At 38.7% G+C, this 15034-nt stretch overlaps 1 protein-coding gene across 1 annotated transcript in view; it reads left to right on the forward strand.

The window, feature by feature from the left end:
• LOC103371529 (cyclin-dependent kinase 19-like) overlaps positions 1–15034 on the forward strand; it is a 58884-nt gene that overhangs the window by 6578 nt on the left and 37272 nt on the right. Inside the window, exons 2-3 of the mRNA XM_008300883.1 lie at positions 8520–8662; positions 10212–10352. Coding sequence (XP_008299105.1) covers positions 8520–8662; positions 10212–10352 — 284 coding nt within the window. The remainder of the gene's footprint in view (positions 1–8519; positions 8663–10211; positions 10353–15034) is intronic.

Genomic DNA, 15034 nt, shown 5'->3' on the forward strand with positions numbered 1-15034 from the left:
TTCAGAGGGTTAATCCTTACTCGTCAGTGAAGGAGTTACAGTCACAGCAGCAGTCTTCCATTATGTAAAATGTGAAAGTAAAAGTGTAATTCTGGGGAAAGAAACGAGACAACAAAACATTCCAGGCAGCATACTTGAAAGTATATCAAGGCAGAAGGAGGAGGAAGTTGTGGGAGCAGTGGGTACGGTTTACAGAAAACAGCGTGACATGCTGGGATTGTGGCCTCAGCTGCTAAATAGCAGCCACACTGGTTTCTTTAAGATTGGTTTCTGTCATGATAAGATGCAGTGGTTTCCATCTAACCCTCAACTGACTAATCATCTTTGATAGACGCCTTCTTTTAGACGACCCAGACCCGGGCTACATGTGAATTCCGAGCGTTGTGTGATGATCAGTGACCTGAAAGTGCTGCTGGATCCCGAGAAGCTTCTTTAAAGTTGCAGCCGAGGCCAGAATCTGGCATCGCTGCAAATATTTGGAGCCCATCCAGCGACCGCTTTGTCTCTGAGGCCTTTACAAAAACATGACCTATTTCACTCAGAAGGTGGACAAACAGCCGGTTCTTTTGTTCCTGCAGTGTTCATATACTTACCTCTTTTTTTTTTGTATTTTACACATTTGGTTTCAACTTTATCAAGCTATGTGGTGTTGTTGCAACAGGTAGTTGAGCAGAAGTGTGATTTTAATCATTTTAAAATGCTTTACGCTGACTTCTGAAATGCAGTTTTGGTCTTCACAGCTTCTCTTCTTCAGTCTCTTTAACCTCATTGATTTAAATGTCAGAAAACGGTTCAATATGATAACGGTGTTCACCCGTCGGCTCACACTGTGCCCTCAGTCGCTCAGAATGGCCTCAGTGGCCTTTTGCCTAATAGCGCATAAAAGCGAGTCACAAGATTTTCTGCACATGGAAATTTTTCCCACAGGAGACACGCTTCTCTCAAAGCTGGATTACAGACGTGTGATTATGGCCCGTAGCGTGGTAGCGTTTTCCCAGGACTTGCTTTTATTGTTTTATGTTATTACACCAGCAGCATGCAAACATTCAAAACTCACACCGTAAATCCTCGTGGAAATGTGTTTATTTACAGCTGCGATAAGTGTTTCATGTTTATGGCATTATTTCATTGCAGCAGTGCTAAGAGACAGAAAATATGAGGAGAGAGAGAGAGAGAGAGTTGGGGATTGATATGCAGCAACAGTCCCCCAACAGGGAATTAGACCAAGGACTGGCTGCTCAGGGCGTTCAGGTTTAGAAAACCAGATTCTCTGTGCTGCTTTGCTACTGTCATGTGACACCAACCATGGAAAGACTCTTGTAGCTTCATTTTGCCTTTCAAAATGGGTCAACAAATTGCTGCCATGATGTTTGGACTGGTATTGTTTGCACTGCTAAGCACTTCTTTGCTCCTAACGCACCACCATAGTAGTTGAACAGAACAATTTTAATTTTGTCACATGTACGTAACCTCGGCAACGTCAGCCGTCTTTTCCTAGAGTTTCTACAAAGTTAACTTTTCTAGTTGCACCATCAGGCCTCAGGTTATATGTAAACACAATAGATGCCTATGAGGTGTCAGTCATAAATGCAGTTTTTATTGATATATTTGTATGTATTCTTTTTCTTTCATGTATTCTATCCATTCTTTGCCTATTTTGATTTTTATACGTTAAAGGTAACACACTTGAACTTCTGTGTCCACTCAGTGTTACTCACCAGAACATACTGTTTATATCCCTGAGGTTTAACAAATATGGTTATTCTTCATCAAACATTTGCTAAGGGATTTTTTTTTAAGTATATATACGACTTGTGCTGTTGTATGCTCTGCTTTGTTTGCGTGCATGTTTACTTGTTAACGGTTCTGTTTTTCTCTGCCCTCGTTGACCCACTGCTGTGTTTATGGGGTTGGTTATTGAAAATGTGTCATTATGTTTTATACTTAGCGCAGAATTCTTTTCTAAAATGTTGTTTTTGTGGCTGAAGTGTCCCGTCAGTAGGCGCAGTACAGTTTTTCCTTCCTGGTCTCACTGGCAGAAGGTGGCAGGTGAGAAGAAGGGCTGGTGGCTAAATATCCACTCTTTGCTGATATCATAGTGAACCTGCTGCCAACACAAAACAGCCACAACATTAAAACCACTTGCCTAACATCATATAGGTCCCCTTCGTGCCAAAGCCTCCCCTCCAACCCCGACTTGCTCTAAATTACACCATCAGTGGAACTGTGCACAGTCCTTATGTGAAACATGGGAATATGTTTTACAATAATGCAATACATACTGGTGTGTGTGCATCTTCTTGCATGTGCTAAGAAATGGGTTGTTCTGTATCTATAGGTCAAAAACTCCACAAGGTACCTTTCATTGCTGCACACTTAAGACTCAAATGCTAATCATGATTATCTTGATTAATATGAAGAGCATGATTATTTGTTTATTTTAGGAACAAAATATATTTATTGCACTTTCACATTTAAATAAACAGAACACAGCTTTCACTTTCATGTTGTGTTACATTCCTGCTAATGTAAAAATCTCTTCAGCAAAATAAGACTTAATTCAATCACCTGAAATAAGGGCATCTCCTACAAACAATATATATAAAATTGTCCCGAAAATGCACAACTGGCTGAACATCAGCTCATCAAAAGACACTACAATTTACTGTTGCTCAGTAAACGCCTCACTTGCAGGTTACAGTAGATGCTGGTCAGGCAGCTGTGCACAGAGAAGCCTCTAGTCTCCACACAGCAACTCAGATAGGTGTGTGAAGAAAAATTACTTTGAAAAGAGTGAAATAAGGGGTTCTAATGTCAGATTTACTTAAGTTGAAACCAAGTGATTGAATCTGTCTGGGCTGTTTCCTACAAGCAGAGTTTTCTATGTGCAAAAAATGCATTACAAACATTGGTTTTGCAGTTCATTTAATTGTGGGGAGCCAAACTCCTTTTAAAACTTAAAACATCATCAGACTCTTAGCCACGTATATACCTGAGGACTTTCACAGTACCTCTGTCATTTTACCACTGACAGAAGTCCAAGCACTTGCTCTACCGGTCCAACTGAATCTAGGAGCACAAAACAGCAGGGGAACATACATTCATGTACTAGTCTTCACATGTTGTGCAGCTTATAGGACGACTGAAAGTAGTGGAGGCATCTGTCATGTTTTTGGAGAGGATGTATGTGTTGTTTTTATTTGTGAGAGATATTTCGATAGCAGTTAGTTTGATTCTAAAATAGAACATATAAAAAGTATTAATTATATTTTTGATTATTTTCTGTTTTTAGTTCAACATTAAATGATGTTCTATGATTTTTATACTCGTCAGATCTCATTAGGAGACCAGAATCCGTGCAGTTTTAGTTGTCGCTGTGCTTTCTTACTTCATTTGCCAGTCGGTGGCTTTCAGCTGTCATCCTATGGTTCCTACTGAAGGCATAAAACTGTTAAACAGGACACAAATGTATAGCTTCATAGAGCTCAAGCAAATATAATTTTCGAGATAAAAATATCTAACTGTCCAGCTAGATGACTACATATGTATAATATGTAATTACATTTTCAAAAAGAGAAGATATTTTATACATTGTAAGGCGACTCATTCAGTCTCGTAAATGCACAAGCTCACATACAATGTTTTTGTTATAGAAGCGATGCGATTGGAAATTGTGTGCCACCAGGAATTAGCCCATTACCGTAGTCTAGTAAACAATAAATGGGTTAAACATGTGTTTATGATAGCATAGAAAATGTATGTGAAAGTGGCATTAGTGCCGCATTGAGTCAGTGATTATATGAAGTCTCAGTGGGTCTGTTTCGTCCAGCGTTCGGCCTTTGGGTACAAAGTGGTGCCACAGTGCTGGGGGCGCATAGCCCTAAGCCCAGGGCTCATTACCACAATGCCCCATTATAGCCTGTGGATTAGGGTTGTGATTAAACACAAACCTCATTTCCCCATCCAGAGGCCAAATCAAACAGCCCGCATACAATTCCAGCATTATTCCTGTTTGGTTTGTCCCCCCTCCTCTGTCATTTTCCATGCTAAGGCTGTCCTTGGCTGCCTTGAGGGTACAATAAGATGAGACGTGCTGCACAGTTGAGCTACTGTGCATTTATTTGGATGATTCTGGTTATCTGTTTTCGATCATGAGAATACAATCTGTGGGTAGAGGCGTTTAGGACCGTTTTCCATGATGCCTTCCAAAGATTTTGCCCGCAGAAAGAAGCAGCTTCTATTTGTCTGGAAATCTGTAGAAATCAATAAAACCAACACAAGTTTTAGTTGGAAGCGCTGCCATGCATAGTGATTTGCTTGATCTTTCCCCTGCGTACCATAGATACTAAAACCATAGATCGTGTCAGTATCAATCCAGTAAAGCAGGGTACATTCTCCTTTAGAGCTACCTCAGTGAAAAAAAACTACAATAGAGCAGTTTCTTGTGTTTTTGCATTAAGCTTAGACTATGTGACCAAGGGAGACATTTACTTCTGCAGCACTTGATTCTCATAGTGAATATTTGCTTATTGTGAGCTTAATTATTATTCAGTCCTCAGTTGAGATCTAATATGATGAGATGTGATGATTTATTTTCGTTGTCAGTAAATCTGGCCATTATTTTCTTGATTTACTGAACTGCAGACTGTGTAGCAGAGAGGAGACAAGTATGGAAACAAATACAAAATGTAACAAGTAAATTATCTATAGTATGGAGAGTCATCATGTTTTTCCAGGATTGGTAACATCTGGGGGCACTTGAATACCAGTTTTTGTATTTTTGTAAGAATCAAAGAAACTCAACTGTTTTTTTAGTTGCTTCTACTTCTAATCATGGTTGTGCTGTTTCCAGAGAGGTTCAGGACTTTATTTCAGGAGTGAAAAATGAGCCTACACTAAGCAAAAATTTGAAAGGAGCAAAAAAAAATGTCCAGAAACAACTTTTGGTTCAACTTATGAAGTTTAAACCTGACAGAGCAGACAAACGAAACTCACTCAAACTAACTAGGCAAAACAACACAATTTTGGAATTCTGCAAGCCTGAAGTATTGATAATTAAAATTGTTTACCGAGCAAATGTTCACAGACACTCAGAGATGCTTCACTGCACAGGAAGACTTAAGGTCGTAACAGCGGTACAGCCCTGTTAAGAAAGCAGCTCTACCATGTAACACAGGATTTGTGTCAATGGATTCTCTGAAATTAGATACGTTCCTTGTGCGGCGCTGACCTGGTTTCAAAGCCGTGAGGTATTCACACAGCTTTAGTTACTCTTGGAGTGTGAATTAGAGTGCAGTTCTCCATCTGTGTTACTACGATGCTGAGCCAAGTCGGATCGTCTCCTTTGATGTGTCTGTTTTGAATACAAGTGCAGCCAGCATGTGCATGTGATGGAGTCAAAAAAAAACAGGGAGAACAATAAAGCACAGTGCAGGTAAAAGGCTAAAGGTCCACTAAAACCCTACAATACTGCAAATAAAGGGGCCTGAACTACGAATAGCTGCTGTGATATTTATGAGAGACATGCAGGTCCGTGAACTCTGCATCTGAGTTGTTTTTCTTTGCATGTTGCTGCAGGTGGAGTACAGTAAGAGCCACGGCAGCTCGTCCTAATGAATAATTCATCCTGTGGGTGGGATTCGCTGTTTCAGTTCTCCCGACTGAAAGACCCCGCAGACACGAAGGGCTGACTAAAGGGCATGATTGATTATGGATTGTCTGTGATGGGTCAGCAAATAGCACAGTGCAAATGGGAGCCGGTGGAATCAATGAAGCGGCTACAAAGACAGAGAAAGAGGCGCTGCTTGGACGGTGCGGCACAGTTTACAGCGTTAGTCGGGATGGTGGTCCTTCATTATACAGTTGTCTCTCTGTGAACCTCCGTTAGGCTTTCGGCTGCTGTTACAACCAGAGGCTCACTGATGAATGCAAAGGCAACGCTGGAAGTTTCCATGCTGTTACTTTGAAGCCAGTACCACAGATTAAACTTGTTTTAAATTGGGTCATTCATTTTAATTTGGGACACCTAATCACTGCATTAGGGTGACTTGGCTGTGATCCCGTTGAAATCAAATCATATTATGTTTCACCGCGAAGCACTTACACAGTACATTTGGTGTTTATTGATCTTGTTTGATCAATTAATATAATATACTACTTTGCAATCTATGTTTAAAGCTATGCAGTGTTGTAGGTGAATGTTTTCAGGCTGAAATGTAAAATGAGTCATGTATTTAACCCTCTGAGCCACAAAACCCACCAGCAGGTTTAAAAAAATCAACAAAATTACACCATTTATCAGAGTCAGAAACTGTACAAGCAAAGAACCATCAGATTTTGAATCTTCTGACAGTTCTTGAACTAATAATGTGTGTTGTGCGGTTTCATCGTTAAAAAATTAACCAAATCTAAGCCTGAAGTAGTGATATTTCAGGGCATCACTTCATTCTACATGTCTCATTAAAAAATTAGTTAAAAATAAAATCACAATCCAAACAAACAATAAGAATAAACTGTTTGTAGTCACCAGATTCTGCAAAAAGCTAAAATTATGCACTCCATTGCATAACTGTGAAGACATTAGTAACTCAGCTACGACCATCTGTCATATGACAAAAATTCATGTCCTTTTCATCTAAATTGCAGGCTGTGTTTACACAAAGCACAAATTCAACTTTTTCTCTTTTGTATGATTTATGTATACATTCTCTCTCTCCTTCCAGCCATGGTTGTGCTGTTTCCATAGGAGGCTTAATATTGCGGTGACAAATGAGCCCAGAGTGATGAAAAATGTGACAGTAGCACAAAATGTCCATAGACTGCTTGGAGTTCATATGACTGATCTCTTAGCATAACATTGTTTCTCATGTTGGCACAACACATCAGTGTGTCTTGCTAGTGCAGCCAATCTGTTAGTAACTCTTGGAGTATTTTCTTCATGGCAAAAATAAAAGGTTTTGTTTGTGATGCTAAAGATTTTTTCATACTGTATAGCACAAGAGTTGAAGTGAAGTGACAGAAAGATGAGAAGCAAATGCCTGGTTTTGCTCAGTCGAATCCTTGCAGAAAGACATGATATAGATATTTTTCATTTAATTTCATGGCTCACACTTCCAGAGCAAACCATTATCACCAATGTCCATCATCAATAAACATCCTCGAAGACATAATTTAAAAAGCGCTAACTATAAGTCCAAAAGTTCCATTTACATGATTGAGTTTTGTATATTCCTTTTGCATTAAAATAATACACAAAACTGTGTCTTGAAATAAATTGGAACACTGTAAGCAAGAACTGCTACCACCTAGTTTAGCATACATAACAAATATAGGCGAAAAAAACTAGGACAGGTAACTGGCTAAAACCATTGAAACCTTTAGTATATATTTCGGTTCTTCAGAAAATGTAATCAGACTCAGAATGATTCAGATTTGGAAATATGTTTTTCTTTCCAGCATCAGGTAATCCTTCTGACTTTCGTGCTGTTTCTTCAAAGCAACTTTGAAACACACTTTTCACCAAAGTAATTACAGAATCTGTCCTCTGGGGACAATAAATGTACAAAATTTAAACTGTTTCACTCTGCACTAAAAACAAAGACATTTCTTCTTTCAGAGGTAATTCTTCATGCCTGTCATTTCACTTTCAGCAGTTACATTTAGCGATTAAGAAGTGTGTTGATTTTTTTTTCCCAGTAAGACCTGATTATTAAAATCAGACAAAAAGCTCATCAGCTAATCATTTTGTTAAGAGGATTATATGGAGCTTGGATTTCAGTCATCTACCATCTAAAGTGTCTCATACTGTATGCACATGGCTGCTGACTCATAGCCACACTGTGCTGATTATAAACATTATTTTTCAGAAACGCAGATGGCTGTTTATTACACAAAGTCTCGTCTAAATTTAATATTTTGCTCATAGAAGGTACTCTGAACAGAAATGCAGACAACACTGGCAGTTTTGTGCTTTAATCCCTGCAGCACTGACATGTTAAATGAGACTTTTATCAACTGCTGGATGTCTCATTTCAGATATTAATTACTGTCTGTCTTTTATGTGTAATGTGAAGTCAAGCTGTAAATTAATTCACCCACAATACTAAAAGGGCTTTTGCATAAGAGCCTCCAAGTGGTGTGTCTTTAATTATCTGTGTCATTATTGCTCGTATTTTTTTGTCTTCTACAGAGGATTATTTTATGAGAATGTTCTTATCAGTCTTTGTGTCTCTTTATTCGAGAACAGAAGCCATGGTTGTGTACAATTTAATATTTCCCCACATTTGGGCACATGATATAAATGAATAATTTTGCATGGCAAAGCCTTGGGCTTATTTTTGTACTTCTGACTTTAACTACAGCTTGCTGTCCACTTAAGCAATAAGACTCTTCTTGCTGTTTTCTGGAAAATTTTCTTTGAGGAGAACTCTCACCTGCCCATCATATGTTAGCTACACCTACCCACAAAACATGCATTGCATTGAATGGTAAACATGTTTTGTCCTTTTTTTTTCTCCCAGCCTATTCACAATTTCTGCTGTGTGTCTTCCAGCTGTTACGAGAACTGAAACACCCAAATGTGATCGCCCTCCAGAAAGTGTTCCTGTCCCACAGCGACAGAAAAGTCTGGCTCCTCTTCGATTATGCCGAACACGATCTTTGGGTGAGTCTGGAACTGCAACTTGCACCAATTTATGAGTTTCAATTATTTGTCTATCTATTAGGCACCTTGAATTAGTGGTGTGTTTGTTGACTGTAACATGGAATTTCAGTTCCTGCTGTATGCAGGTTTTAAAACTTAGAACACAAACACAGAAACTACCTTCAGGTGATCCAAATAACTGTGGTCCCAACCAGAAAAATCGACATCTGGATGTTCATTCTTATATGAATTACACAGCTAATGCTTAATTATGGAAGATTTGAACAGTTTTTCCACATTTTTGGATATTCATGAAGATAAATATGAGTTTTGTGTAACTTCAGAGTGTCACTTTTTCATCTATACCTGGAAACTCTTTGAAATATGTCCTTCAGTCTAGTCGATAGGGGCCAGACACCAGCAGCCAGTTATCTGCCAATAATCTGTCCGCGCTGAATATGTCTAATTTACCAAACACATTGTGAGGTAGCCAGACAGGATTTGGAGATCCTGTTCCCTTCTATGAATAGATATCCTCCAAAGTGTCTGGTAGTTTAACCCTGTGAACCCCAAAACCCAGCAGCAGGTTTGGAACACGTGTTATCTTTCAAAAAATGGCAAAATTGTACCATTTATCATAGCCAGAAACTGTAAAAACAGAAGGACTCATTGGATTTTTGTCTCATTTGAAAATGTGTCAAAAATATACCATTTGCACAAACTAGAGTCTGCAAGAAATTCTCTGCTTCTTGGTGCAACTGTGAAGCCAAGATAATAAAGCTGCGACCGACAGCCGTATGACAAGAATTCAGAGGCACTTTGGCCAAACAGGCTATCAGGTAGGAGTATGATTGCAAGATTTTAAAAAAACAACAAAAAAAAAAACAAGTCTAATCTACTGATTTAGATAAAGCTTTTAAATTGCTAACGTTATCTGATGAGTTGTATTGACATAATTATATTGGTAATTGCATCAACTTTTTGAACTCAATTTGAACTCAAATTTCTGCATTCGTTGATTTAAAAGCGAATTCAAGTTGAGGTAACTTAATGAAATTGGCTTGATAACTTAATGTTACTTTACTTTGAGTCCAGGAGTTCAACTCAAGTCATGGGTTGCGACTTGTGATACCTTTGATTGTTGAGGAAACGCTCATTCCTCTCACTCAGTGTAGTAGGTTGGTTGAACAGGCTTTTCATTTGTTTGTGAAATAAATGCTCAAAGAAATTCAAGCTTTTTTTTTTTTCTGTTTTATGATTTATGGCAATATGACTTCTTTAAACTACACCAAAAACATTTTTGAGTTCTCTCTGCTTCTAGCCATGGTTGTTCTGTTTCCGTAGTGGTGCAGGACTTGATATTGTAGTAAAAAATGAGCCCATAGTAAATAAAAATGTGACAGGAGCAAAATAAAGCTTAGGGTTCACCAGGTTAAATGCATTTATCTGCTTGCTGGTGTTGGTTTCTCTCAATTTGACGTTATACTGCAGAAGACAAGGAGACTGTGTTTGTTGTAAATGTTGTAGGTACACCATCTAAACTGAGGCGAAACTTTTCTTTGCTTCATAGCACATCATCAAGTTCCACCGCGCCTCCAAGGCCAACAAGAAGCCCATGCAGCTGCCCCGAGGGATGGTGAAGTCTCTCCTGTATCAGATTCTGGATGGGATCCATTACCTCCATGCCAACTGGGTGCTCCACAGGGATCTGGTGAGCTGCTATATTAGCTTCACTGCTCCAGTTTCCCTTTGCAGAAACACACCAGCTCCAGCACACACTTCATTTTCCAAAAGCGACGCGGTTAGAAATGTTACCCACGAGAGGAAAAGCTTTCTTGAGCACCCATGTGTGGTCTCATTCCACTTGTCTAGGCAACGGGTATGTGGAAATATGTCAAGACGTTTTGTTAAAAATAGCAAGGTAAAAATAACATAAGCCATAAAGAAGCTATACATTTTGTGGGTGCAGGTAAATTCTGCCTACAACAAGTTTTATATGGTAGAATTGTCAAAAATAGTATAAAATTTTAATTTCTTTGAGCAACTGAAGTCACTAAAATTACAAAGTACATTTTTTTCAAATTAAGTTTAAGTCTCAGTAGCTAAATTGTCATATAGTGTAATGTAAAAACCTAATTGTGATCTAACATGACATCTTTTGTCCAGATATCCACTCTCGGTTGGCCTTGCTGCTGTCATGAGTTAGCTCACTAGTTAGCTTGTTGGCAAATTTAGCTCAAAGATATTTGTGCATTTATTTCATTTTTTAAAGCTTTTTGTTTTTCTGCGAAGGTGTATGGCATGATTTCTATTACTATGGTTATGTTGTCTCAATAGCTATAAATTAATTTTTCATAAAAATGATTATATTGATAGTACTTCTGTTAAAAATCACACCAGCTTTTTTCCAAGCTGCTACTCATGCTAACACTAGCTTTTTAAACTATTGGTTAGTTAAAGAAATAAGTAGCATACATCTGAATTTAGAAATAAATCATTTAAACACCTCATTTTGTTCATGAAAGTTTTTTGTCTAGATATCCACTGCTAGTGATACTTTCACGAGTTAGCTCACTAGTTAGCTAGTCGGCTAGTTTTGCACAAAGACATTTTGTGCGTTTTTTTAAAAGCTTTTTGTTCTTGTACTTAGGTGTAAACCAATTATTTGGATTATTATTATTGTATTATTGTTATATATAACTTTTGGTAAAAACTAATAATATTGATGATATTTTAGTGCAAATCGGGTATTTTTTTCTGAGCTTCACCATGCTAACATTAGGTGCTTTACCTGATGGTTTCATAACAAAATAAGTAATAATCATTCAAATATGATAAATTATAATTTTGGATAAATATTTTCTCTACAAAGGCTGAAGTTTATTGTTTATAACTGAATTGTATTGATATCTCCCTGCTTGGCTGCCAACTAACTTAATATTATCTTAACAGTAGCTGTAAACAGGCTCTATATCAGAGCAGAGATGTTATTCTCTACTTCTTCAGCAGCAGAGCCATGTTGATTTAGTGCAGGTGTTGTTATGTCTCAGTGTGGTGTATTATTATGGTTCTGATTGTCTAGAGGAGAGAGATTATAATGCCAGAGGAGCAGAACGTCCTGAACTCTGAATGCTGTCTGACTTGAATCTACCCTTTAACCTGGCTGCAACACCCGGGTGGTTCCTGTGAGACTGTCTCCACCTCACTTTTCCCACAGTGGTTTGGGTCGAGGGAGAGTTCATTCTCTGTTGCTAAGAGTCAGCCTGGAGCCACAACATTGTCTGTCTTAAAAATTATGTGAAGATGGTAGAATGGCAGGAATTATATTAAATTACTTCGGCATGCACAGCAGAAATGGGCCAATTTTGCAACCAAATCTAGTGTTGTATGAACTTGCTTACAGTCTTGATTGGTTATGAAATTATAGCTGTGGTCAGTTCACAAATAATTAATTTTAATCAATATTAACATTTAGCATGTTTTTTTTCTGTTATTTTCTTTGTTAATGACTTTTTGTTTCTTTTGTGGAACTGAAGGCTGTAAGAGAAGGAGGAGGTTCATGTAAGCTAATGCAATTATTCTACTTCTGTTCAGAGGTTCAGCTACAGCAACACCTTACTACGGTTGAACTTAACAAGCTTCGCCACAAGCTGCTCAGAAACTAAGCTTAACAATCCGGGTTCTCTGGCTTCCTCCTACAGTCCAGAAGCATGCTGAGGTTACTTTTCTACATAACAAAACAAACTAATAACTTTTTTGTTCCAGGGACTATTGTCCAGGAACTTTCTAGGGGCTTAAAGGTTCCTTCAGCCCCTAATTGAGTGGCCTTCCACTGCAGGGACTTGTGGTTATGTGAGTTGCGTCCAGTAACTTTTGTCGTTGTTTTGGCGCAGTTATGGTTGATGTCAAGGCCGAGACTTTTTAATACTACACCGCAAGACTGAAAGACTGAAAGGCAGAACGTTGCACCTGATCTGAGTTCCTTGCTTTAATGCCTTGCAGGGGTTAGACAAATTAGTCACCTGTTATTTTCAAAATTAACAATTGTTTGTGGCCCTGTGATAGACTGGCAACCTGTCCAGGGTGTCCCCTGCCTTCACCCTAAGTCGGCTGGGATAGACTCCAGCCCCCCCGCGACCCTAGTGAGGATTAAGCGGTGTGCAGATAATGGATGGATGACTGCATTGTTTTTGCGTACTAATTTCCTCAACCAAATGTTAGGGTGGACCTTCTTTTTGTGGATTGCCATCTCCCTAGAGTAAAATTTAGATGCTGTTTCCTCTCATGGAGACCACTTTAGGAACTCAGAATGTCCTCAGGGTAAGTTCCTGCAGCAGAAACGAGACTGCAGTGGAAAAACTAGTTTGCTAGTAGCAATGCTACATTCTTTCACGATTAGCTACACGACCGAATGCTCTTATAGAATGTACGTAAATAACTTAAGCTGAAAAAACTAGCTACTAAAAATTCCATGTGTTTTTTTTTTTTTTTTGGCTTAGCTACCTGAACTATGCTGTGGAACATACTTCAACGGCTCTACCAGATAAAACTAGGTCAGTACTAGAAATGCTACATTACAGGAATGGCTGCAGTACCTGAACGCTGCTATAGATGATACTAAAACTAGTGCCTCCTAACACGGCGTACATACCTTTGGGCAGTGGTGCAGAGTTTACTTTGAAATTGTATGTCTCCACAGATTTGAGGGTTACTTCACCATTGTCTGACGTTGTTATTACATGTAACACTGTCAATGAATGTGGCATCCACATAATACTGCTACTTAGAGAAGACTAAACCCTGACGGGGATTGGGGGGGGGTTTCTTACAAAAAGGATGAAGGCCTAATTTTGGCTTAAACTTTTATTTTGCACAGCATTAAGTTAAAATAACTAAAAAAAAATTAATAATAAATATATAATAACTGAAAAAAACTATATAAGAATATAACAAGATAACAATTTAACAAAAACAAAAAACATAAATTTACAGTTCCATAGTTTTTTACTTTGTCAAACTGAAATAAATCTTCTTTCAATCAGTTTAGCACAAGAAAAAGCAGTTTTTACTCTCACTGTTTTACCACAGCATGAAATTGGTGAAAAAAACGCAAACAACAAATCTAACATGCTTTACAGAGCCAGGAAACTGGCTGACACATTACATGGTTGTAGTGCTCAAATGGTTGTTTAAAAGTTTCCAGACATTAAGGCAAATATACGCTATTGAATGGAAATAACTGGCCAAAAACACATTTACTATATCATTAGGTGTGTTATAATTTGGCTGGTCTCAAGTCAGTAGTTTTTTTAGTTGTTTTTTTGTGTGTGTTCTTTTGCTATGGTGCCGTGAGAGTGGCAGCCAGTTGCAGCGGCTCTTACCTGCTTTCTGTGTTTTTGGCTATTTACTTTGGTCTTCTTCTGTCTTTTTGATGTTTTTGTTTTGCCACCACATTTGTGCAGGAACAGTGGAGATGCAGATGGCGGTTATGTTGGTCTGTTCTTTGCTTTTTTGCGAGTTTTTGGAGTCTGCGTCTGTTGAGCTGTTGAGCCGTTGAGCCGTGGCTCCATTGTTCTTTACACTCGTGAACAGCTGTTGGCGCAGAGCCAGGCCAAGACACTGTTGTGGGAGAGACCGGACATCCCCGATGAGCTCTGCAGGAGAAAGAGGGGATGCAGGGCAGGAGTGAAGCATCGGGAGAAGAGGAGATCTACAAGAGGGCTCTCCCTAACGGGATGGAAGAGCTAACAGCCAACAGCGCTGACCCGGCTGCAGTGGGAGTATCGGGAGGCAACCTTATGTTGTTCACGGAGTCATGGCTGAACAAACTCACTCCAGACTCGCTCCAGAAAATGTAAAAACATTAATAATAGTTTAGCATGACGCATCCAAGCTTTTTCTTAAGCTGCTACTAATGCTGATGTTTAATCTTTCAGTTTGTGTGCATAAAAAAATGGGTTAACATGAACAAAGTGAGGTAAATAACCAGTACGCAGAGAATGAAACGGAGTTAAGAAATATTTGTCTCTTCCTCTTTAGCCTGCCTCTTTTGTGAAGTGAAAAACGGCTGGTGGCCAGATTTATTCTGTCATTTCAAAAGGACTTCTACTACCTGAATGAAAGCGTAGTTGTGGCGTTGCTGTTTTAACAACACTGCGTGTTGAAAGAGTGACACACCCTTAAATTTTTCTGATAAAAAAGATAAGTCAACTGTCTGACTCACTGTCTACAAATGCCTGAGATACTTTCGGTACAGTTGAACTGATTCATTCTTATCCTCACTAGTCAGCTCTGCTAGAACTTCTTGGTATTGGTTTGCTGACTGCCACGCCTCAGTGGTTTATTCAAGTTGTTGCGTCTCATGATTCCACCAACAAAGAGGGATTTGAGTGT

This window comes from Stegastes partitus, unplaced genomic scaffold, assembly GCF_000690725.1.
Source record: "Stegastes partitus isolate 25-593 unplaced genomic scaffold, Stegastes_partitus-1.0.2 Scaffold1603, whole genome shotgun sequence".
NCBI classification, from domain to species: Eukaryota; Metazoa; Chordata; class Actinopteri; family Pomacentridae; genus Stegastes; species Stegastes partitus.